The sequence below is a fragment of the Numida meleagris genome, chromosome 7 (genome assembly GCF_002078875.1).
Source record: "Numida meleagris isolate 19003 breed g44 Domestic line chromosome 7, NumMel1.0, whole genome shotgun sequence".
Taxonomy (NCBI): domain Eukaryota; kingdom Metazoa; phylum Chordata; class Aves; order Galliformes; family Numididae; genus Numida; species Numida meleagris.
Genome location: NC_034415.1, coordinates 6,597,108 through 6,618,107, shown reverse-complemented (window position 1 = coordinate 6,618,107; position 21,000 = coordinate 6,597,108). Strand labels below are relative to the sequence as shown.

The following is a 21,000-nucleotide window of genomic DNA, read 5'->3' as shown; positions in this document are numbered from 1 at the left end:
CTCAGAGGTAGATGCTAACGCTGTGCTCCGACCAGAGCAGGGCAAAGCACACCGAGGGGGCTGCTCAGCGCTTTGCCCTCTCCCTAACGCTGGAAGCGCTGGGACAGCTGAGGTCACTGCCCATCCCCTCTCATTCTGCGTTAGTGCAAAGGGGTGAGAAGAGATGTGGCGGTCATAGGTACAGCCCAGCCTGAACTTCCAGAACTGATTTCGTCCCTCAGCTGAGCAGCTTCAAGGTAATTTTTGGAGTCATCGAGCACTTTGTTGCAGCACATCCTTCCCTGCAGAATTAGAGCTGCAGGGAGAGCTTCCACCCTCCCCTTCCAAAAACCACGGCTGCGTCCTGCTTTGCATGGGGCTCAGCGCAGGGACAGATCTGGTACCTCCCACCCTGCAGATCCAGTTCCCCGTGTCCTGCAAACCCAAGTTCTTGACGCCGACCCAGCCAAAGTGACTCCAGGGCTGCCCCCGCCTCCCCAGAGGGCGCAGGAGAGAGGTGCTGGGGGTTTGCAGGGGGCTCTTGCTCAATGTGCATCAAAGGTCATTTCTCTGCCTGCAGAGAACACACATCACAGCAAGCACGGCATCTGGGGGGAAAAACAGACAAAAGCAGTGCTCTCCTCCGGCCAGAGCTGCTCTTGGAGCTCAGCAGGAGTTCGGCTGCTCTGGGCGACTTCTGAATTCAGAGGCAAGACCAAAAATGCCCTCTCTGTTTAGGCCAGAGCTGGGCAAGGTAATTCAGCACGAATGTTAGAATTCAGATATGCAGAGGTGTTGTGAAATCGTGTGCAACTCTTATTTTTTTCCCCCATGAGAACGGTGTTGAAATGAGAAACGTTTGCTTTCTAAAATGTTTCTGTTGTCAGTGGATTTCAGTTTCAGCATTATAACTGAGTGTTTTGCAAACCCCAGCGTGTTTCAGCCGGGGTTTTGTTTAGCAGCTGGGTCGAGCTGAAGCATTCCTTCACAGGTTTGTTTTCAGCTTGGGGCTCAGCTGAAAAACAATTGAGAAAAACATTGTTTGGGGTTCTTCCAAAATTCACTTTGTTTGCAGAATTACAGACGTGACCTAAGTAGATCTTTGTCCAGTATGGTAAGCTCTTTTGCTTTCTGAGCTGAAACAAGCTAGAGAAAAGAGTAGAATACAGCAAGGCTCAGTCTCACTCTGAAGACTTTGCTGGTCTCTTTTACAATCTCATTTATTTTTAAATAGAAGTCTTGTTTCGGAAGCAAGCAGGGTTTTTTTTTGTTTTGTTTTGTTTTGTTTTGTTTTTTTGTCTTTAAAAGGTCATAAAAATATACCTGTATTAGAACAGCTTTGCTGGATGATGCTTACAGCGAGGTACCCAAGCAGCATGAAGTTGATATTGCATGCTCTGGCTATGCATTATGCGTACGATATATAAAACTGGTAGTGAGATAACTTTAAGATACTGATTTGGGGGTTGGACTCGGTGGTCTCTAGAGGTCTCTTCCAGCCCCTACAATTCTGTGATTCTGTGATAACATGATTAATGCTTCGCCAGTTCTTACGTCAGCGCCAACACTTAACCATGAAGAGCAGAAACAGTGTTTTTTGTTACCAAAGTAGTGGACAACAATAAAAAGGAGGAAGAGGAGGAAGCAGCAAGCATCTTGCCCATATCTTGTACCAAAAACAAGCCTGGAGCTGGTCTGCTCATGCTGGGCTGCAGCATGTCTAGCCACGTTGGGCTTGGTTAAAACCTCTGCAACAGGATGCTTCATGTCCAATCCTTGGCTAACTCAACGTATAACTTGTACTCAAGGGTAACTCAGCTCCCTGGTGGTCATGGGGGATAAACATCAGTAAGTCTGGGGCAGCAGGTAAAGTGCTGCAGCACTCCTGGATCTTGTCTCTTTACGTGACTGGCATCGTAAAGAAATCAAGTGTCTGCTCTTTGGTTCGAATTGCAACCTTCTCCTCCTCCTTTTTGTCCCTTCCTCCAAGTCAATGGCCGCAGATCTCCCAGGAGAGGCAAGGCACTCGGCCGGAGGACAGAAGAGGCAGATGGTAACTTCAGGCACTGGGTGAATGGCTGAGCCATCGGTGGAGCAGATCAGCAAGGCACCATAGGCCAGCACAGGGGTCTGGGGCACTTAGGTGGACTGCTTGTAAAAACAACATACTTGATTTGCATCATGTTCAGGTGTAGTCTCCACCTCTGCAAGGCTTCGGTCTCTGCTGTCTGTACAGAAACAAGATGTGCTTTGCTCCAGCTGCTCCTTCTCCAGCAGGCAGGATTGCAGGCACAAGGGGCTGACACCTGGGGCTGGCTTATTATAAACACCTCAACCTGTGCCTACCCCCAGGTGTTCCCTGAGTTAGCAGCTCTGCCCCAGCACTCCTGCAGTAATTCAGTGAGCAGGAGCACCACAGACTTTGTGGGACCTGGATTTCTCTTCCTGGGGTACAGAAGAGGAGGCACGGTAAGAATCCATCCTTCTTAGTTGAGGATTTTGAGTGTTAATGCCAGAGGTTTTGTTCTTTATCTGCTGGTATCAGCTCGGCTCCCAGTTGCAGCACCACCTGCCTGGCAGGAAGGTAAATGAACCTTTGGTGGGCAAGGACCTGGTGTGCTGCCTCACATGGCTTGAAAAAAGTATCAGTGTTATCATTTACATTCTTCAGTAAGAGTTAGCTGGGGAGAGGAAGGCAGAACAAGGGAAAGCAAGGCACGGAACTGCTGGGCTGCAAACACACTCAGTCTCCATGAAGGGGGCTTTTCCAGGGACCTGGAAAAGCCATGGAGTGGTTCATGGAGGAATTTTGTCAGCTTGCTCCTGTCCTGACTCTGAGGGCTCCCCTGTGTGCAGGCAGATGATGTAGAAATACCTCTGATGGCTTCCATCAGATCTGGGTGAAGAGGGATCATGTAGGACCAAAGCTGATGCATCAGCCCAAAGAGATGCTTGTAGCCTCCTGATAATAAATGGCTCGAGAGTGAAATTTTAAAAAGGTAGCAATAAGTTAAACCATATTACTCATTCCTTTGCCTTGGGGCTTCACACCATCAGAGTGACAACAAAGTGTTTTGTGTTTCCTTGCTCTCTGTTTTCAGAATGGCCGCTCCGTGGGATTCCCTGTTTCGTGTAGTGTTTAAGTGCTAATAGCTTGACACTTCTTGTCACTGATGTTGAAGGAATTTCTGGATTGCAGATTTGTTTGCACATTCTGAATTTAGGATCTGGTCTTTGGGTGTAAGTCAGTCAGTGGAGCTGTATCAGGACTGACTGGTCAAACCCTTGACTAGCAAACCGGTTTTCTTTTTGAAGCATGACTTCCAAATGTTGGTTTTAGTGAGGTTTACCTTGCTTTGTTCTACTTCCTGCAACGTACTGTTTTTCCCTCCTGCCTCCCCACATTGTAGTGTGCTCCTGTGCAATTAGCAGTCTAAAATATCAGCTCTTCCCACCTGTCAGAAGGAAGCATATGGTCTATTGTTACCTTCAGTTGGCTGGGAGGCCTGGAACAATTTGTACCTGTCGAACTCTTCCAGGAAGGCACAGGAGAAAAATTGTGAAGAAATAGCACTGGTGTTAAACCAAGTGAGTTCGTTGTTCATTTGTGTCTCCACCTGCCCCAAGGCTGGCTTTCCAACCCTTCTTGGGACTCCGGCAGCCTGTGCCCCTACAACTTAGCGTGGCAGCCCCCCTTCTCGATGTTCTGCACTGGGTGGATCGGTAGGACCAGGTGGGAGATACGGCTCCACAGCCCGCTCAGTTTGTCAGAGTCCATGCGGTCATAGGAGCTGGGAGCCCTGGCACTGGTGAACTTGGCCCAGAGGAAGTCACGAACCCTCTCTTCCACCTGCTGGAGGCTGATGTGGGTCTCCAGCATCTCCTCCTCCAGCAGCACGGTCAGCAGCAGGGCCACATCCTTAAAAGCAGCACTCTCATGGTCACAGTACTTGTAGAAGATGAGGGTGGCACCCGCTGGCAGCAGCTCGAAGCGGTGTATCACCGCAGCACGGTCCCCGGCCTGGAAAGCTGAGCTGAGCTCCGAGTCCACCTCCAGCTTGGCCTGGTCGCTCTGGAGCCCAGATTTATCTTTGCCATCGATCTGCACTGTGCTGGCGCGCAGGGCGGCAGAATAGGTGTCAGCTACATGGGTGCTAAGGCATCGCAAGGTCCGCTCGCCTTTGCGGGCAGCAGTGAAGATGATGATGGCCGGCTGCGTGTGGTGGGATGTGTTGAGGTGCTTCTGCAGGAACTTGCGACTGCGAAGCCACAAGTTAGGACTCTGTCCTGGGAACCTGTCCTGCAGCTGGTTGAACTGGGACAGGAAGGCCTCCACCGTGGGGTTCCTGGGGGCCGGCTGGGACTTGGCGGTTGGGTTGCCGAAGCAGAATATGCAGAAGCCGAGAAATATGAGGCCCAGAACGACAAGTCCTGCTCGAGAGGGAAGAGATGGAAACAGGGAACAGAAGTCAGTCCCAAGCGACCCACGTCTACCCTCTCTTTATATCTTCCTTGACCTTCCCTGCTACGATAGGAAAGTGGTTCTGGTTGGCACTTTGGGGTCCCTGGAACAGAGAAGAAGCCACTTGCTCCATACTCTAGGACCCATCGGTCTTTCACACCACCTGGGGGGGCTACAGCTCCAGAGACAGGGGCAAGGCTACAGTTTCCCTATTGCAATGCAAAACACCGACTGAAATTACAGCAGCCCACAAGCTTTCTTCTCTTACCCCACCTCATCTGTTTTCTTTAAGGTTCATGACCGCCTGGAGCACCTGCCTCCACACGGGGAGGCTGCTGACCCAGCTAAGCTCTTGTGTTTGCTGCCTTCCTCCTAGTTGTGCTGGGAGAACAAGAGTTACCCTGCTTCTGTCCAGAAAGGAGAACAGGGAGGTTCAGATACAACTGTTGGTGTTCCCAGGATCTCTTCCTGCCAGGAATGTCAGTACCTGTATGGTACAGACAGGGTCAAACTGGGCTTCTCTTCAAGGGCATGGATTGCTTTCTCTATCTGCGACCTGTTTCCACCAAATCTGCGGTGCCTACTGAGCAATGATTCCCTCAAACCTTCAGAAAAGACTGCGGAGGGTCATGAGAGAGAAGAAGAATTAAATGTGCTTCATTACTTGTTCCTGGAGGATCAGGGCCTTCTGGTCGATGAGTAATGCACAAGGGAAGCTCCTTTTCCTCACCTTTCACTAAGAGGGACTTTTTAGGCTTCTCCTGTTCTGTGTTCAGGGCAGTGATGTTCTGCAAGCAGTGCTGAGGCTCTGGCTGTGGAGCTGCATGTCCTACAGTGAGAGAAACAAATTTTCTACTTGCTGCTGAGAGAACAGCTCAGTTGGGCAGTTATGAGAAATGCAACAAATCTTCCTGGAGCTCCCAGCTGTGGGAAAGAGTTAAAGTTAATGCTGCTTTGAGAAGTCTCGTCTCTCCTTGCTTTTTGGGCAGGGAAAGGAGAAAGATTCAGCATAGTCTCGTGCTTTTGAAAAGAGAACAGCAGCCAAAGGGGACAAAGAGGAGCCGCTTAACTATGTGCTAAGGAGCCAACACCTTCCTTCTTGTTTGACTCCAGAAGAACTGACAGCAGGCACTAGAAATCTCACTGTATTCCAGCACATAGGCAAAGCAAAGCCACATGCACAATGGAACAGCAGCAGTGTGCACCCACCAGCTCACCTTTAGTCCCATGTCTGCTCCTTAACGTGCCTGAGGATTCACTCTCCTGTGTCACTTGCTCTGCGTGCTCTCCTGGTTCCTGACCCAGGAGCAGAACACTGGTGCTCTCCTCTGCCAAGAGGCCCTTGGTGACACCTGCTGGGGCATTCAGATCTGAAGGTGTCATTTTACTGTCAGAGCTTAATGACTTGCTTCTTGATAAAGCATCTTCCTCTGCTGTGTTGGAGCTTTCACGTTGCCTGCTTGTCTCCTGGTCCTCCTGTGCTTCCTGGAGGCCATGGCTGTCTCCTGCACTGTCCGTTTCATTTTGCACCAGTCTGGCTGTAAGGAATGGAATTCACAGACCTAGGCTTAGTTTCTTTCAGTGTAAGAACCAAGCAGCTTTCCTCCTGTTCTGCCTCTAGGGAAAGGCCCATTTTATCAGCATTTTGGAAATGCAGTACACACAGATGGGGAGAGACTCACCTCCGTCCAAGCCGTTTTCTTCCTGAGATCTTTCTGATGCATCGTCTTTTGTCTCCCCAGACTCTTCCAGTGATACTACAGTTTCCTGAGGAACCTGAGCCTCCTGAGGAGACTCCACTGTGGGGCCATCTAATGCTGTCAGAGTCACCTCTCCCCCGTGAGCAGCTGGTGGCTTACGCTCTGAAGAGTCCTCCTCTGGTTTGCAGGAGGTCTCAGGCAGTGTGCTTGTCACTGGGTGCTCAGGAGATTCTTGGGGAGGTTCTTGGTGTACAGGATGCTTGGCTGTGCTCTCCACCTCCTCTTGGGCTGGCCCAGCTGTTGGGATCGGAGTTCACAAGCTCAGTTAGCCGTGCAGATGAGAACACTCAGCACTTCACCACTGCCCTGTAAAACTCCCAGTTCTAGCATTTCAGAAACACCTACACAAGCTGCCACGGAGGAGAATTTACCTTGACTATCCATCATCACCAGTGAATCACACTGCCTTATGTTTACACAGAGGAACCTATTGTTTTTGACTGTAGTGGTAGCCACCCAATGAGCAATCACTCTGAGAGACGCAATCCTCTGTCCATCTCTTGACCTGTCCAACACCGGTGACTTAAAACATTTCTGATGCTCAAATCATATCAGCAATGTGTGGTGGGTTGGCCTTGGTGCAGCTGAGCACCTGGGGTAACCAAAAGTTGGAATACTCATGGGTGGAGATTGAGACACTCAAATAAGTGAATGGAGGGGACTGGGGGTCCCAAATGATGCAAGAGCAATCACTCACCACCTCCCACAAGTGGGCTGATGACCAGAGAGTCTCCAGGCAATGGCTACTTTGGAAATTAACCCCATCTCCCCTTCTTCTTCCTGCTCCCCAGCTGTATTGCTCAGCATGACATTGGTGTGCATAGAAAATAGTAGTTGGCCAAATTGGGTCAGTTGTGTCCCCTCCCAGTCTTTTTCCCATTTCAGCCTATTTGTTGGAACTAAGAGAAAGCCTTGAGCCTGTACGAGCCACTGTTCAGCAGTAGTCAAAACACCGGTTTGTTATCAACATTTTTCAATTATGGATTTGTGGCTAAAGAAAAATGACACAGCACTCCAGAGGCTGCTATGCTGAAAGTTAAGACTATCCTAGACAGACCTTGTGCACCCCATTCCATGTGGGGTGGCAGTCCCTTCATTACATGGCAGGGTATGTTACCACTTCTCCCCAGACAGCGGCTTTCCTGGGCTAGTAAATTAAGATAAAAGACTTGAAGCATTTCTAAGACTGTTGCTGAATACTGGCCATAACAATTATGCCAGTGTCCACACAACAGCCACTTTGGAAGCCAACCCTATCTCCGCTTTCTTCTTCCTGTACCTCAGCTTGTATTGCTGATGGGGCTGCTCTTCCCAGCTGCTAGGCTAACATAGAAATAGCCAGTGAAAAGTAAGGACTGGGGCAAAATTCAACGGAGAAATTCTAAGGCTGAACACAAAGAATTTGAAGCACATCCTGAATCTCGCAAAACCAAACTGCATCTCAAATTTCAGGCACTATTTGCAGAAAAAAATGATGTATGGCTGATGAAAAAACTATAATGATAGAGAAATAATTACGTGAAATTAGAATAAAGGCTGTTAAAAATGGCAAGGAACTCCCTACTAATTTGGAAACAGACAAAAGCTGCACTTGTCACAGGTCAGAATACACTTTCCTTTGGAGCATGACTGTCACATTCTTTGTTACTTTGTTCCTGCTCTTACAGATACACTTTCAAATGCCCAGGACAGGTCTGATCAGATTATAGATCGCATCAATGTATCACTGAAATGCTCCAGGGCAAGAAAGAAGGTATCAGAGAATTTAAGTGGAGCTGGAAAGCAAGGAGCCTAGAAGTATCCTGCTACTCAAGCTGGGTACAAGTACCGTATTTTGCCCTGCCTCTTCTGTAGGTTTTACATCCCTAGGTGGTGGAAAACTGGCTTATTATTTAATGCCTACCAATTTTTGGCTTCTGGGCTGTGCAGAGTTTGGATCCTGGGCTCAAGCTGAACTGTTTCATCCCCACCTGGTAGATAACGACCTCATGAAGACACCTCTGCACTGGAAGCAAATTTGTTGTAAACTCTGAACTTCTTTCTGCAGGTCCAATTAAGATACCTCTGTGCAACAGAACCTCCTCCTCCTTGACTGGTAACCAAGGGAGGTGACTCTGTCTCTGCCACCTACTGTGCACGACAGTGCCAGTGGCAGTTGCTCTACCTGATTGCACTTGACTTGGCTGCTGGCCCAGAGGTGTTCCTCTCCCTGCACACTGCATTACAAAGCTATTTCCCATGGGGAAGCGCTGGGGTACCAGGAAGAAAGCTCTCCCAGCCTGAACCTCTGCCTTCAGCCCTTCTTGAGCTGTATCCCAAAAACAAAGCCTAAACCTGTTGCTGATAGGAATACAAAACTGAAAGTAAACTGCTACTAGGCGGCCTGGAGAAGACTGGATTTTTCTTAGTTTTTTCGGTTTCGGTTTCCCTTGTTAGCATTGAAGCCTTTCGCACAGGGATTTTCCCAGGAGGTGGAGCAAGCATAGAGTTCACTTACCTCCGGGCAGACCCACACTTGAACTCTCTTCCATTTCTTTTCTCCCCTGGAGTCCCAGCACCGTTTTGCTTCACTTTCTCCTTTCCTTGTGTGGGGACTTGTCTCCCCCACGGTGGGGTGGCTGACCAAGTTCTACCCCTGGCAGGGCGACCATCCCGCCTCGGCCTCAGGAGCTGCAGCTGAATGCCCGTAGACCTGATAAGTGCAAACACAGCCGCAGTGATTCATGGTGGAAGCGGAGGCTCCTCCCTCCACTCAAAGTTAATTTAGTTGCAGGAAAATGAGTGCATGTAACCGTTACGGTATGCCATGAACTCACAGTGCGCAATGCCTGCCAGCCAACCAGTGACAGGCAGCGTGGAAAACTCATTAGAAACTTTCCCCACTGGAGATGAGTTCAAGCAGACCAAGGATCTCCATTCCCAGTTGGAGGGGCACCTTCCCCCCCCCCACCCCCCCATCCCAGGCTGTCTCTGGAACTCAGTTTTCTTGCTAACTGCAAGAATTAGGAGTGCACGGGTACAAAGTGTAGCTCTCCCGGCCTGACTCCTATCCCTCCCCTCCCTGTGCCATTCCCGCTCGTGGAATAAGGAAGCACAAAGATGACGTGCCTTCAGACGCTTACCCGGGCAGGTCTGGAGCCAGTCAGGACAGCAACTAGAAGCAGCAAGGCAGCCAGCAATGGCTCTGGGTCTTGCCCTGGGGCTGGCGGGAGAGTCCTTTCCCCAAACACGCTCCGAATCCTCCACTGTGAGTGCAAAGGTGAACCCTGCCCCTCCTCGGGCGCGCGGGCAGGCTGCTGGGAGCTGTAGTTCTCCTCCTTCCTCTCTGACACAGCCGCCTCTTCCCCGAGAAGCAGCATCTCGGTCAGCAGGGCTGTTTGCTGGAGCATTCCATGTTAACCTTTTGGCGCTGTATTTCTGAATACTGGATTTCTGTGCTGTAGGTTTAAATACGTTTGAGCAATGCTTTTCAACAAAATGATAACACACCTTGCTGTGCCTACAGGGGGTAGATGTGTCCCATCCTTTCTGCCCCCTGCCCCAGGATCTACTTCATAGGAACTGGTGACATGGGACATGTCACACCAGGAGAAAAGTATCTGCGTAAGGACCAGAGGCTGCAGCCCCCCAGGTCAGGCTGCAGCCTGCCTACAAACACCCTCAATACAGCCCAGTGGCAAAGGGCTGAAACGAAGCACAAGGAAAGGCAACTGAAATGGTGCTGGTATGAAGCAGAGACTGTGTCTGGAGCCTTCAATTTGGAGAGCAGAAGGCTGATGGTGGGGTTTGATCCATGTTGCTCACCAAACCCTTTGTTGCCAGAACTTTAGACACCTGCACAGCAGACAGCAGGTCAGGTTAAAGTGGGTTGAAAAAAACATTTTTAATGCTGTGTGCAGGAAATCTGCTGTCCTTAGTGGCACTGGGGAGATGAAGGCAGAGTGTTAGAAAGGATCAAGCTCATTTCTGGTCACCAAGTCCATAAAGAGCTAGTGCAGGACTTGGCAGAAATGTACCTAGCAATGGGAGATGTCACTGAGGTGAACAAAACCTGCCCTGTGGTCTGCTCTTTGTGCTCCCACACCCAGAGCTGGAGTACGAGGGACGTATGGGGTCTGGCTGGGATGGAGATCACTCTCTTCATGGCAGCTCATACCGTGCTATGCTTTATAGAATAACTGATTTTTTCCTTGCTTCAGTTAGCAGATTTTGCTTTTCTTTGAATAAATTGCTTTTATCTTGAGGCCCGAGGCTTATTTTTCCTCATATCTCCTCCCCTTGTCCTGCTAAGGAGCAGGACTGAGAGAATGACCAGCCTATGTTAACCCACCAAAAGATGTTAAAGCCAGAAGGGGATGCATGTGGCATCCCATTTGTGCTTCCGTGGTTGGGAATGGCCAGTGAATGCCCTGCTCCCTCTGACGCAGGCAGCAGCTCCCTCTGTGAACCACAAAGCCACTCTGCTGGTGGAGGGGACAGAGTCCACCTCCCTTCTTGGCAGACTCAGCAAATTCTTTTGTTGTGAACAACCCCTCACCGGATGCAGCAGAGGGCTGTAAAAACAGGAAGAATGGCCAGCCACGAAGGAAAAAGTCTTACTGACTTATCTACTGTGAGCTGTCCTCCCTTCATAGCTCTATTATGCAAGAAGTCAAGGTCAGAATCTGCACAGAACATGATCTCCCCAAGGGTTCTGCTCTTGGTTGCCATTCATCTCACATCCTGACCAAAGGTGTATTTGACTTGATTTGTTTCTAGCCACAGATAAGAAACAGCACGGTGGCCACAGCGGACAGGAGCTGCAAAGCTTCATTCAGATCAAAGTGTCCTGCATCCCTCTGTCCATCCGTTCCTCTCTCACCATTTCATCACAGCAGAAAATGAACGTGCAGAGGGATGCCCTTTCTCAGTGGAAGCACAAGTGCAAGGAAGCACACGGTGGAACTTCATCTTGCCAAGTGACAGAGGCAAGTGCAGAAGCTGAGCTCTTCAGAGGCTGGGTACTGAAAAGCAGCTTGGCAGGATTTACTCCTTGGTCTAGGACACATCCACAATCATAAAACTACTGCAAAAAAGCACGTTGGCATGGGGCAACATTGCTCGTCTTCCTTCAGCATTCAGTCACTGGATATGAGCTGGTACGTAGAAGCGTAACTTGGCAGGTCCACTGAGATGTTTGAGGACAGACTTTAAACAGGAGCAATGGCCAGCAGCTGGCTTATGAAGGACACGGTTTGTGGAGTCCCACCTCTCATGGCTCTCTCCAGCTGCCTGGAAGGAGGCTGTGGTGGGGTGGGGTCAGCCCCTGCTCCTGGGTAGCAGTGATAGGATGAGAGGTGATGGCATCAAGTTGTGCCAGGGGAGGGTCAGGTTGGGTGTTGGGAACATTTCTTCTCAGAGCTGGGCAGGGCACTGGCACAGGCTGCCCGGGGAGCAGTGGGGTCACCGTCCCTGGGGGCCTTCCAGAACCGTGGAGATGTGGCACTGAGGGACATGGGCGGCGGGCATAGAGGGGTGGGCTTGGTCATCTTAGAGGTCTTTTCCAGCCTTAATGATTCTTTAATTCTATGATTGAAGCGTATGCTTTGGAAATTTATTTGGAAACCTTCCCTCCCACCGCAGGCTGAAGGAGCAGAAGCGCAGCCCGCCCCGTGCCCGCAGCGCCCGCCTCGCAGCGGGGCGCGGCCTGCACTAAGCGCGGCGCAGCGCGCACCCCGGCCGCTGTCCCACGTGACGCGGAAGCGGCGGGCGTGGAGCTCTACCCCCCGCGGGAAGTGAGGTTGGCGGAGCCGCCCCCGCTGCGGAAAGGCGGCAGCTTCGGTGCTGCGCGGAGCGGGGCAGAGGACGGGATGGTGGGGGACGGCGAGGAGCGGGCTCCGCCGCTCGCCTTCGAGCTGAAGCACAGGCGGAAGAGCCCCCGGTTCTCGGAGGAGGCCGAGGCCGAGCCCGACTCCGGTGGGGCGCCGGAGGGTGAGCTGCGCGGGCGGGCGTAGCGCGGTGGATTCTGTGTTTTTAGGGCGCGGTGGGGCGGCGCGGAGCGGGGCGGGCGGGCGGATTAGGGAAGCGGGCGTGGAGGGGGGTGGCAGCGGAATCAAGAAGCCGGGCTCCCCCGGAGCTTGTGGAGAAGCAGTGCCCGCAGGGAGCTCTCCTTTCCCCGCGTCACCCCGCGAATCTCCCTCGGACCTCGGCGTCCGCCTGACGCGTGTCTCGTTGCAGGAGGCGAGCGGGCTTTCGGCAGCCTGACGCGGCCCCCGATCCGCGCCTGCAGGGCGGCAGGTGAGTCCCGGCCCTGCTGCTCCCCTGCCTCCGAGTTCGGTCGTCTGCTGAACTGAAGCATCCTTCTGGCTGCGCCGGGGGGATCGCGGGAAGGTCGCTCGGCGGGCAGGTGGCCGCAGGAGGCGGCAGCACCGTGTAGTGCAGTGCATGGCTCTGCTGTTTGGCAGCCTTGAAGACCGCTTTATCTTTTCAAACCTCTTTTTTTTGTGAGCACCTCTTTGCTGCTGCTTTTGGCTGGTTGGCCAGCCCTGACCTTTGCCTTGTGACTTCTGTCACCTTACTGGACTTTATTCTTTCTGGTTAGCAGTGCTAACTGAGTTGGGTTTCAGCCTCTCAGGGGCTGCAGGGTTTGATGGTGTGGGTTTGCTGTATCTTGGTCTGTTGGTTTGTGATGTTATGACCACTAGTGATATCACAGTTATATCAGTCCTCCTTTTATCTTCTATTTTCCTACCTAACAGGTGATTCTTCAGCTTCCTTCCTTGCAGAGAGCCCAGCAAAGGAAAAGGCAAATGATTATGATGTAATTGAACCCAAGAAACCAGCAGGGGATCAGCCAAATGTTTATATGCCATTAAAAGGTAACAACGCTAGTTTTGTCACTGCCTTTCCCGTGATGTAATAAATGGTTGCTTAATTGTACTAAAATGATATTCTTTCAGTTCTGTTACAAAAGGAGTTGAGCTGAAACCTGAATGGATGAGGACGTTTAAAATGCTTGTTTTCAGGGTGCACTCCTGCCCGTGAATCAAAGCTAACTGCAGTGTGACATCTGCTTGGGTGTAAAACCCCAGTGTTCAAGGAATGCTGCTCTTTTAAACTTTGGTAAATACACAGCCTTGTGTCTTCCAAAAAGCAAATCAAGATAAGCAATATTGATACCTGCTTTAAAGGTGGTAGGCCCTTTCTGTTAGATGTGGCAGCTTTCTTCCTCTACAGAGCAGTCGGAGAGGCAATCACATGGAGCAGATCTGGTTTGGCAGTACACTATGTACTCCTTCCCTGATAACCTCTCAAGATTTCATAGCAAGAGCTAAACATGTGTTGAAAATGTCTCACTGTTGTAAACTCAGATGTAATCACAGTTTTACGTATCATTTTTGCTTTGGTTCCAGAAAATAAGGCTGACTTCCTTGAGAAAACTCAAGCGCATCATTCTACAAAATCACAGAGTAAGTAGAAAAATAGATGCCAAGTCCTTCCCTGTAAATAAGAGAATGCTACAGAATTCTTTTCCTTACCTCTGCTTGTATTTTTCTTGTACCTTGTTACTCTCTGTCTGGGAAGGCAGGGAGTCAGGAGGCAGGCCCACGTGGAAGCTGGAGAAACTGCTGTGTTCCAGAGCCAGACTTTCCTATTTCTATGAGGTTATTCAACTTGCTGACCCATCAGAAAATGACCCCTCACTTTTCTTTTTGTTGGTTTTGGCTGAGTTGAGTTGACTTATGGGGCAGTCAGTAAGTGCAGAGCACCAAGTAGTGGTACTGTGGGGGGTGAGAGAAAGAACACAACCTTCACTTTTGGTATCAGTGAATCAATATGTACGCATGTCCCCTTCCTCTGTAAGCTTTCCTGGGGTAATGGTGACCTGCTGCAGTTTGAACTAGCTATCTGATAATCTTGGAGTGGAACAGCATTCTTCTGTGCTGGTAAACTTCAGTCTGTTCATCTAATGAACGATTCCTTGTTTCAGATTTTTGTGCTTTTTGAATGGAGGGGGTGGTTCTTTAGTGTTTTTTTTGTTTGCTTGGTTTTTTTTTTTGTGTGTGTGTGTGTGTTGGTTGATGTTTGTTGGCTTTTTCCTCTTGGAAGAGTGCTGGACAGGGTCCACTGTAAAATATTACAGAATCAGGATGATTTTGATCTGTTAACTATGAGAAGACGTGCATTAGCTAAGCCAGTTACAAGCTCCATACCTGTGCCCTGTGGAGGGTGACAGAGAGTTGCAGAACAGAGTTGCTCATTAAGCCATTTAAGCTCTGGCTTAAACCAGAACTGCTTTTAGCACCTACTCTCGTTACGTTCATACAGAAGCAAGGTGGTTGTGTTTATTTTGGTGTTCTTGAAGTAACTACTACAAGGGTGTGTTTGTTCAGTTTATTCTCCATAGTGTCACTGACAGCATTCTGATTTGGTTACACATTATTAAAGAGCCTTCAGCTTTGAAACCAGTTGCTGTAGTTCTCAAAGAGCCAGAAATTCTCACGTCTTCTTAATTAACAGACTAAATGAAGAAAACATGCTGACCAATAATTGCATTGTATATATTCCTGCAGGTCTCTTGGGAAAGTTGCTCATAATGCTCTTTGATGGATAATGTCTCTAGGATTTTGCTGTCTGAACCCATTTAAACAAACAGACCAATAGCATGTTTCAAGTTGAAACCTCAGCGGTTATTGGTGTGCAATATGGGGCTGCGATCTGATTGAGATAGCAGGCCTGCTGAACCTGCATTACAGCCTCCATGCCAACTTGCTATCGTTAATTAAAGGAGTCAAAAAATTAGATTGTTTTTACTTTTAAAACGGTTCTTTGAAGGATTACACTCAATTATCCTCTGGATCACGATTGTTCGAATCTGTTGGTCTATGTCTAAGAAAGGTGCTCTGTTTTTTGGGGGTGAATGGATATGTGAGAAGTTAAGATCGCTGATAGACATATCCATGTGGCCTCTGAACACACTGTGGTATGATTTGGGTATTAAGAGTTATGCTCTTACTTATTTTACAAGTCGGGAGACATTGAACCAGACTTTCATTTTTTTTCTTCTTTCTCTCTCAGCTTCCTTATACCTTTTTGGACTGCTCAGACAACGACCATATTAGGTTCCATTTCCCTGAATGTGATTCTCATCATTTTTGTCTATTTTATCTGGGAAAATCTTCCCTAAAGTCAGAAAATATGGGAAATGATGAGTGGCAAAGAGTGTGGAGGGATCTAAGAGAGAGCTTAGAAGAGTGGGGACACCCGGTGTCGTGGAGCTTTACTTACTGTGGAACCCTGGAAGTTTAGTCAGGTATTTAACAGAGGAAGGTTGCTGTTCTGGCAGATCTAAAGTGGTACAAGTTGTTTGGGGTCTGGCTTATGCCTACTTACTGTTCAACATGATTCAATGGGAGAGTGAGGATGTTCCAGATGTTCCCAGAACTACAACAGAGGATCAGCCTGCTCGCTCGGAAGGAGAACCCATATCGGTGTCAGTTGCTCCTGTAAAAGGGAAGAAATGGAGACAAACATCGTCTTGTTTACAGCAGACAGAAGAAGAAGAAAAGAGAGAGGAGGAACAGGAAGGAGGATACTGGAGGGGGGGGGCCTCCACAAAACCAGTGGGAAAACAGGCCAAGAAATTGATGGAAAGATGTGAAGATGAGGAAGAAACCACCACCATTAAGCCTCTCAGTATGAGTGAGCTCTGAGATGTACACAAAGATTACAGTTGTGTTCAGGTGAAAGCATTCACACACAGTTACTTTGATGCTGGGACAGACAGTGGGGCCAGTGGCATGTGTTTGAAGGGTGATGAAGCCAGTCAGCTGGGATCTCTCGCTAAAGATCCAACTATTGGTGCTGCAGTTAGTCAAAGATGCAGTTGAAAGTTTACCCTCTGGAAGCAGATCCTGACAGCCATGAGGGAAAGATACCACCACAAAGAGGATATGGAATCCCTGCCAGTCAGCTAGGTACTGGATTCCCCCTTCTGTATTGGACTAAGAGAACTGGCTGTAGTGGAAATGCTGTGCAATGACCAATTTGATCCTGGTCCCCACGTCATCGTGTGGGGCAACGCAGCAGAGGAAGCTTTTAGAAAGGGAGAAAAAATAATCCAAATCTTTTAGTGAGCTGGTTTCGCTACTAAGTGAAGTGAGGTCAAGGGACCCGCCCAGGAAAAGCCAGTTCCTGGGAATAAAATGGCAGGATGGACATCATCACATCCCAATGGATGGGATTAACAAAATCACTGCTGTGTCCCCACCGTATAGTAAGAAGGAAATATGACTTTTCCTAGGTGCTGTAGGTTTCTGGAGAATGCATATCCCTGATTACAGTCTCACTGTAAGCCCTCTCCCCACTGGAAGATTGGTTATGATTGTTGTCATGTATTTTTCTCATGTTCCTTTCTTAATCTCAACAGGCAGAAATAAATTCCGAGATCAGCCCAGCACAGGGAAGCAGTCACAGCACCTGCCCAAAAGTAAGAATTCTGCTTTCACTTCTATTTCATGCTTGTGTTATTTTAACCATTCCCCTGCTTGCTCAAACTGAGCATCCTTAACAGAACAGAGGCCTTGCCCACTAGGGCATGCGTTTTCAGTACTAAGGAAGGCAGAGTCTTGTGTGATGGATGGGAGACATTTTCACCACAATTTAACATCTTCCACCTGTGCTGTCTACAAGATTTGCACCATGATTAAAACTGAGGCAGACCTAGTGGTATTATTATATATATATGTTATATATGCTGTTGCGTTGCTGTCCTAATAAAGGTTAGGACAGTTAAAAAAAAGAAAAAACACACAAAAAATACCAACAACCTAGTATAAGGGGTAGCTCTTTGTTGGCAGAGAATTTGGTGTGTTTTGTTATGGGTTTTACTGTGGACAGAATCAAGCCTTATACAAATAATGCATTTTAATACATGAAAGGATAGGGAGGAGAAACAGCAATAGAAACCATTCTGGTACTGCCAGGTTTTCTATCGGGCTCTTTCTGCAGAAACTAAATGGAGGAACAAGCTCTGCCTTTTTGAGCACTGTTTTAAGCTGAGTTTGGATTTGGTTGAATGAAGGGTGGAATTTTCAGAACAGCTCCTTCTTCAGAAGAACGCCCAGTTTCTTAGTTAATCTGAAAATGCTTCAAAATAACTTGTAATGACGACGTGTCACTATGTTGATGAAGAAGTGAAGATTTCACAACACTTCTTTTAACCTGAAAAAGTAAAATCTGAAAGGTTCTTTTTAAAACTAGAACATTCTTATTTTCAACTACTGCACCAGTAGCTTAAGAGTGGGATGAGTTCATTAACTTCTACTGGATTTCCTTATTTTCTTTTTTTGTTGTTGTTTGCTCCTCTTTTCTATAGAGGATGGATCACAAAGTGGATTTCACAATGGATGGACTTTGTTACTTGTTCTGTTAATTACTGTCTCATTGATTTCCATCCTGTGGATTAAAATACTAAGCCCTCCAGATACAACTTTGTCAAGTAGAAATACTCAAATTCTGCAAGCATTTCGGGCCCGGATGAAGAAACTCAGAAATACATACCAAAGTCAGGACCCCAACCTGTGGAAAAGAACCCATGTGTTCCTTGAGAAGCACCTCAATACTTCCCATCTGCATTTGGAGCCAGCCATCTTACTGCTCACAGCTGGCCAAGAAGCCGAGAAAGCACTGAAGTGTCTTAGTGATGAGATTGCCAATGCTTTTGCATTCTCCCAGAATGCTACTACAATCAAAATTAACGGGGCAGACAAAGCCATATTGGATAGCGACGTTGTTAAGCTGGAGGTAGATGATGAGCTCAGCTCGGGGTTCAGAGAAGGCAAGAAGGTAGCAGTGGTGCATCGTTTTGAGTTACTGCCTGCAGGCTCCACCTTGATCTTTTACAAGTACTGTGACCATGAAAATGCAGCATTTAAGGATGTGGCTCTTCTGCTGACAGTTCTCCTGGATGAGCAGTCGCTGACAAAAAGTCTCACCTTGCAAGAAGTTGAGGAGAAGGTGCGGGATTTCCTTTGGACCAAGTTCACTAGTTCAGATGTTCCTAGTTCTTTTAACAGCATAGATACAGATAAGCTGAGTGGACTGTGGAGCCGTATCTCTCATCTTGTCTTGCCTGTTTGGCCTGAAAAGAGCCTCCCTATGGAAGGATGCACAAAACAGGATTTAGAGTGGCCTTCAGAAAAGAGGAAGACAGAAAATGTGTTATGATGGCTGAACAGGCAAGAACTATGGCTACTGAGCTCAGACACACACAGTTCTTTCTGTGCAAAGAAACTTCATCAAGTGGCAGGGTTGCTTCTGCTAGAGTAGCTGTGACTGGGACTCTGAACAAGAACTGCAGGATGCAAGCAAGGAACTTGCTAGTTTTTGGTAAGTTGTCTTCAGTAACTTACTCAGGTTTGGTGTCTTGGAGTTAGAAGCAAGTGTGTGCCACCGCAGAACCGCTCATCTGCTTGTGAAGTTGTCTTGGTGCACTGTTGGCTTTGCTCCGAAGATCCTTTTCTGCTGGTAGGTAAAGCTAGTATCATGTGTGATAAGGTAATGAGATGTAAAAACATCACCTTCATTGGACATAACGTACCTTCCTTGTAATACATTACAAATGATGATAAAGTGACATGAATCCATCTAATCGCAGCATAGATGTCAGCTATCTCTGGAGACTTCTTGAAATGGCAGAATTGCTCGAGAGATATGTGACTTGTAGTGAATCTTTCAGCAAGCATTTCTGCCTTAAATGAGCCTGCCCTGACCAGTTTGGAGAATGAGAAAAGCTGAAGTACAACGTATTAGCTTGACACTAGCAGTAGATGTTAGTTCAGTGATCCCTCAGCACCTCTTTGCATCACTGCTTCAGAAGTTCTGCAAATCTGAAAATTTGGAGAGAAATGAAAAATGTCTACTATGCGTGTACTAAATGTGTTACATTTACTTTTCAAATAAAACCTTAGAAAGACATAATTATTTCTCATCTTAATAAACTGATAATTATTTTTGCATTACAAGAATGTATTTATTTGTGGTACCCTGTAAACTAGAAGACGAATCTTTTTTTCATGTGTCTGTGTATAGCCTGGTGCTTGCTGCATAAGCTTTTAGTGAAGAACAGGTTTGCAATGCATGTTTTTAAAATACATCTTTAGAGTGCCTCCTGCCAAGAATCCCTCTCACCAGACTAAAAACATGTATGTCTTTCTGTTGTAAATAGTTTTTGTAAAAAAAAAAAAAAAAAAAAAAAAAAAAAAAAAAGGTGAATGGCAGCACTTCCATTTCATTACTATTCGTGTTTGCTGTTGAACCATTGGTCTATGTGTATTCAGTTTTGAGTATGAAGGAATGTGTGAATACTGCTCTCAAATTAATACGACATTTTCTTATAACTGCTGAGAGCTTAGTGGTTCTTGGGCCCATCCTTTACTCACAAGTCCCCTAAGCTGTCATGTTGTCAGCACATTCTTAACCAGGAGAACATCCCGGAAGTGCTGGAGCTTCTGGCTTCTTAGTGCAAGCACAGGTTTGGGGTGTGACGTGGAATTGACCAAAATCATCTTCAGTGTATAAAAGAGCACAGCTGGAGAGGCATAGAATTGTGGTCGCTTGAGCCAGTGGTGGAGTTGTGTTTACCACTGAGAGCCAGCACTGGCTACTAGTTCTTATTTTAATGAGAAGAAATACAAACAGTAAAAAGACACGGAAGTGCTGCTGTTCTGAATGTTTAAGAATAGCTCAGGAAGAAAAAGATGGCATTTACATTTTGAACATTTCACTGGACAAATGCTTTTTTTTTTTTTTAAAGAAAAAACAAACTGTGACTTATTTCTGAGTGTATCCTGATAGCCTATCTGCTTGTATGTTATGTAAACTATTTTAGTAATCATTAAAAATAAATTTACTTGTTTTATAAAACATCGTGAGATTTGACTGTTGAATGTTATGTAGTTAGAATTTCTTGTTTACGTATTTAAGACTTTCCCTTTCCCTTTGATCAGATACAGACACCTAAAATAAAACCTTTTGCAAAATTTAGAAGCTCTAAGAAACTTGAGTGGAGCGATAGGTATTGGGATGCAGATGTATGTATTTGATAGTACCCGGGCTGTTCCCTGACTGGGCATGACTCAGGAAATGGTAATAGCTCTGAATTTTCTCATGCTTGGTGTCCTTGTACTGTTACGCAGTTCTGATTCAGTGTTAGGATATGGTTCACTTGTTTCATTTGTCTCATATCAGTCAGATGACTGAAGGGATGACTCCATTGTTGGCCCACTTCTAGCTGTGCATTCCTGTACCTCTGCTGGGCCAAGTTAGTGTGCTGTGAGCTGGCCTGAGGGACAGGTCTTAACTGAAAACCAGCTTGGGAAAAGAAGGATAAGCTCAGCAGAATTGCCATACACAAAAAAAAATAGACTAACCTATGCCACAACAGTGGGAGACTCATGCTGTTATTACTAATAAAACACATGTGATTCAGGTTCTTTTTCTAAAGCTGTCCCCCATGAGATTAAAGGGCTGTGTTCCCCTGTTTCAAGACAAAATAGGAAGGTGTCTGGAAACTGAAGGCTTAATGCTTTACTTAGCATTGAGTCAGACAATAATTTTTTTTTTTTTTTTGTTAATTGCAGGAAAAGTGAATTGTATTTCCAAATAGATGGTATGCTGCTTAGTCTGGAAAAATAAATTAAAAGCAAAATGCAATGCACAGCCCATTCTGGAGGAGTGGGAAGGGTTGGAATTAGAAGACTGTTCTTGCTGCTGAAGAAGTAGGTCCTGTTTGTGGCTTTGTCCTTTAAAGGCTCTTAT

General features: G+C 47.3%; 2 protein-coding genes across 3 annotated transcripts; one reads left to right on the top strand and one right to left on the bottom strand.

The window, feature by feature from the left end:
* TOR1AIP2 (torsin 1A interacting protein 2) lies at positions 1,182-9,479 on the bottom strand. 2 transcript variants are annotated; one of them, XM_021404910.1, is made up of 6 exons: positions 9,324-9,479; positions 8,699-8,893; positions 6,124-6,438; positions 5,659-5,979; positions 5,106-5,270; positions 1,182-4,410 (listed from the first exon to the last, which is right to left on the bottom strand). In XM_021404910.1, exons 2-6 carry the CDS (start codon positions 8,730-8,732, stop codon positions 3,650-3,652), a joined length of 1,596 nt encoding a protein of 531 aa, XP_021260585.1. In that variant the 5' UTR covers positions 8,733-8,893; positions 9,324-9,479; the 3' UTR covers positions 1,182-3,649. The 2 variants fall into 2 exon arrangements, with proteins under 2 accessions (XP_021260585.1, XP_021260586.1); XM_021404911.1 differs by having other exon boundaries at positions 5,172-5,270.
* LOC110402223 (torsin-1A-interacting protein 1-like) lies at positions 11,839-20,106 on the top strand. The gene is made up of 6 exons (XM_021404028.1): positions 11,839-12,171; positions 12,418-12,477; positions 12,939-13,058; positions 13,593-13,649; positions 16,610-16,669; positions 17,558-20,106. Exons 1-6 carry the CDS (start codon positions 12,051-12,053, stop codon positions 18,406-18,408), a joined length of 1,269 nt encoding a protein of 422 aa, XP_021259703.1. The 5' UTR covers positions 11,839-12,050; the 3' UTR covers positions 18,409-20,106.

Excerpts from the sequence above, each read along its gene's own strand:
- TOR1AIP2 (XM_021404910.1), bottom strand. The coding sequence starts at position 8,732 with ATGGAAGAGAGTTCAAGTGTGGGTCTGCCCGGAG. Across the intron at positions 5,980-6,123 it reads AGAAAACGGCTTGGACGGAG|CCAGACTGGTGCAAAATGAA; the intron begins GTGAGTCTCTCC and ends CATTCCTTACAG. Across the intron at positions 5,271-5,658 it reads GAGCAGACATGGGACTAAAG|GACATGCAGCTCCACAGCCA; the intron begins GTGAGCTGGTGG and ends CTCTCACTGTAG.
- LOC110402223 (XM_021404028.1), top strand. The coding sequence starts at position 12,051 with ATGGTGGGGGACGGCGAGGAGCGGGCTCCGCCGCTCGCCTTCGAGCTG. Across the intron at positions 12,478-12,938 it reads CCGCGCCTGCAGGGCGGCAG|GTGATTCTTCAGCTTCCTTC; the intron begins GTGAGTCCCGGC and ends CCTACCTAACAG. Across the intron at positions 13,059-13,592 it reads TGTTTATATGCCATTAAAAG|AAAATAAGGCTGACTTCCTT; the intron begins GTAACAACGCTA and ends CTTTGGTTCCAG.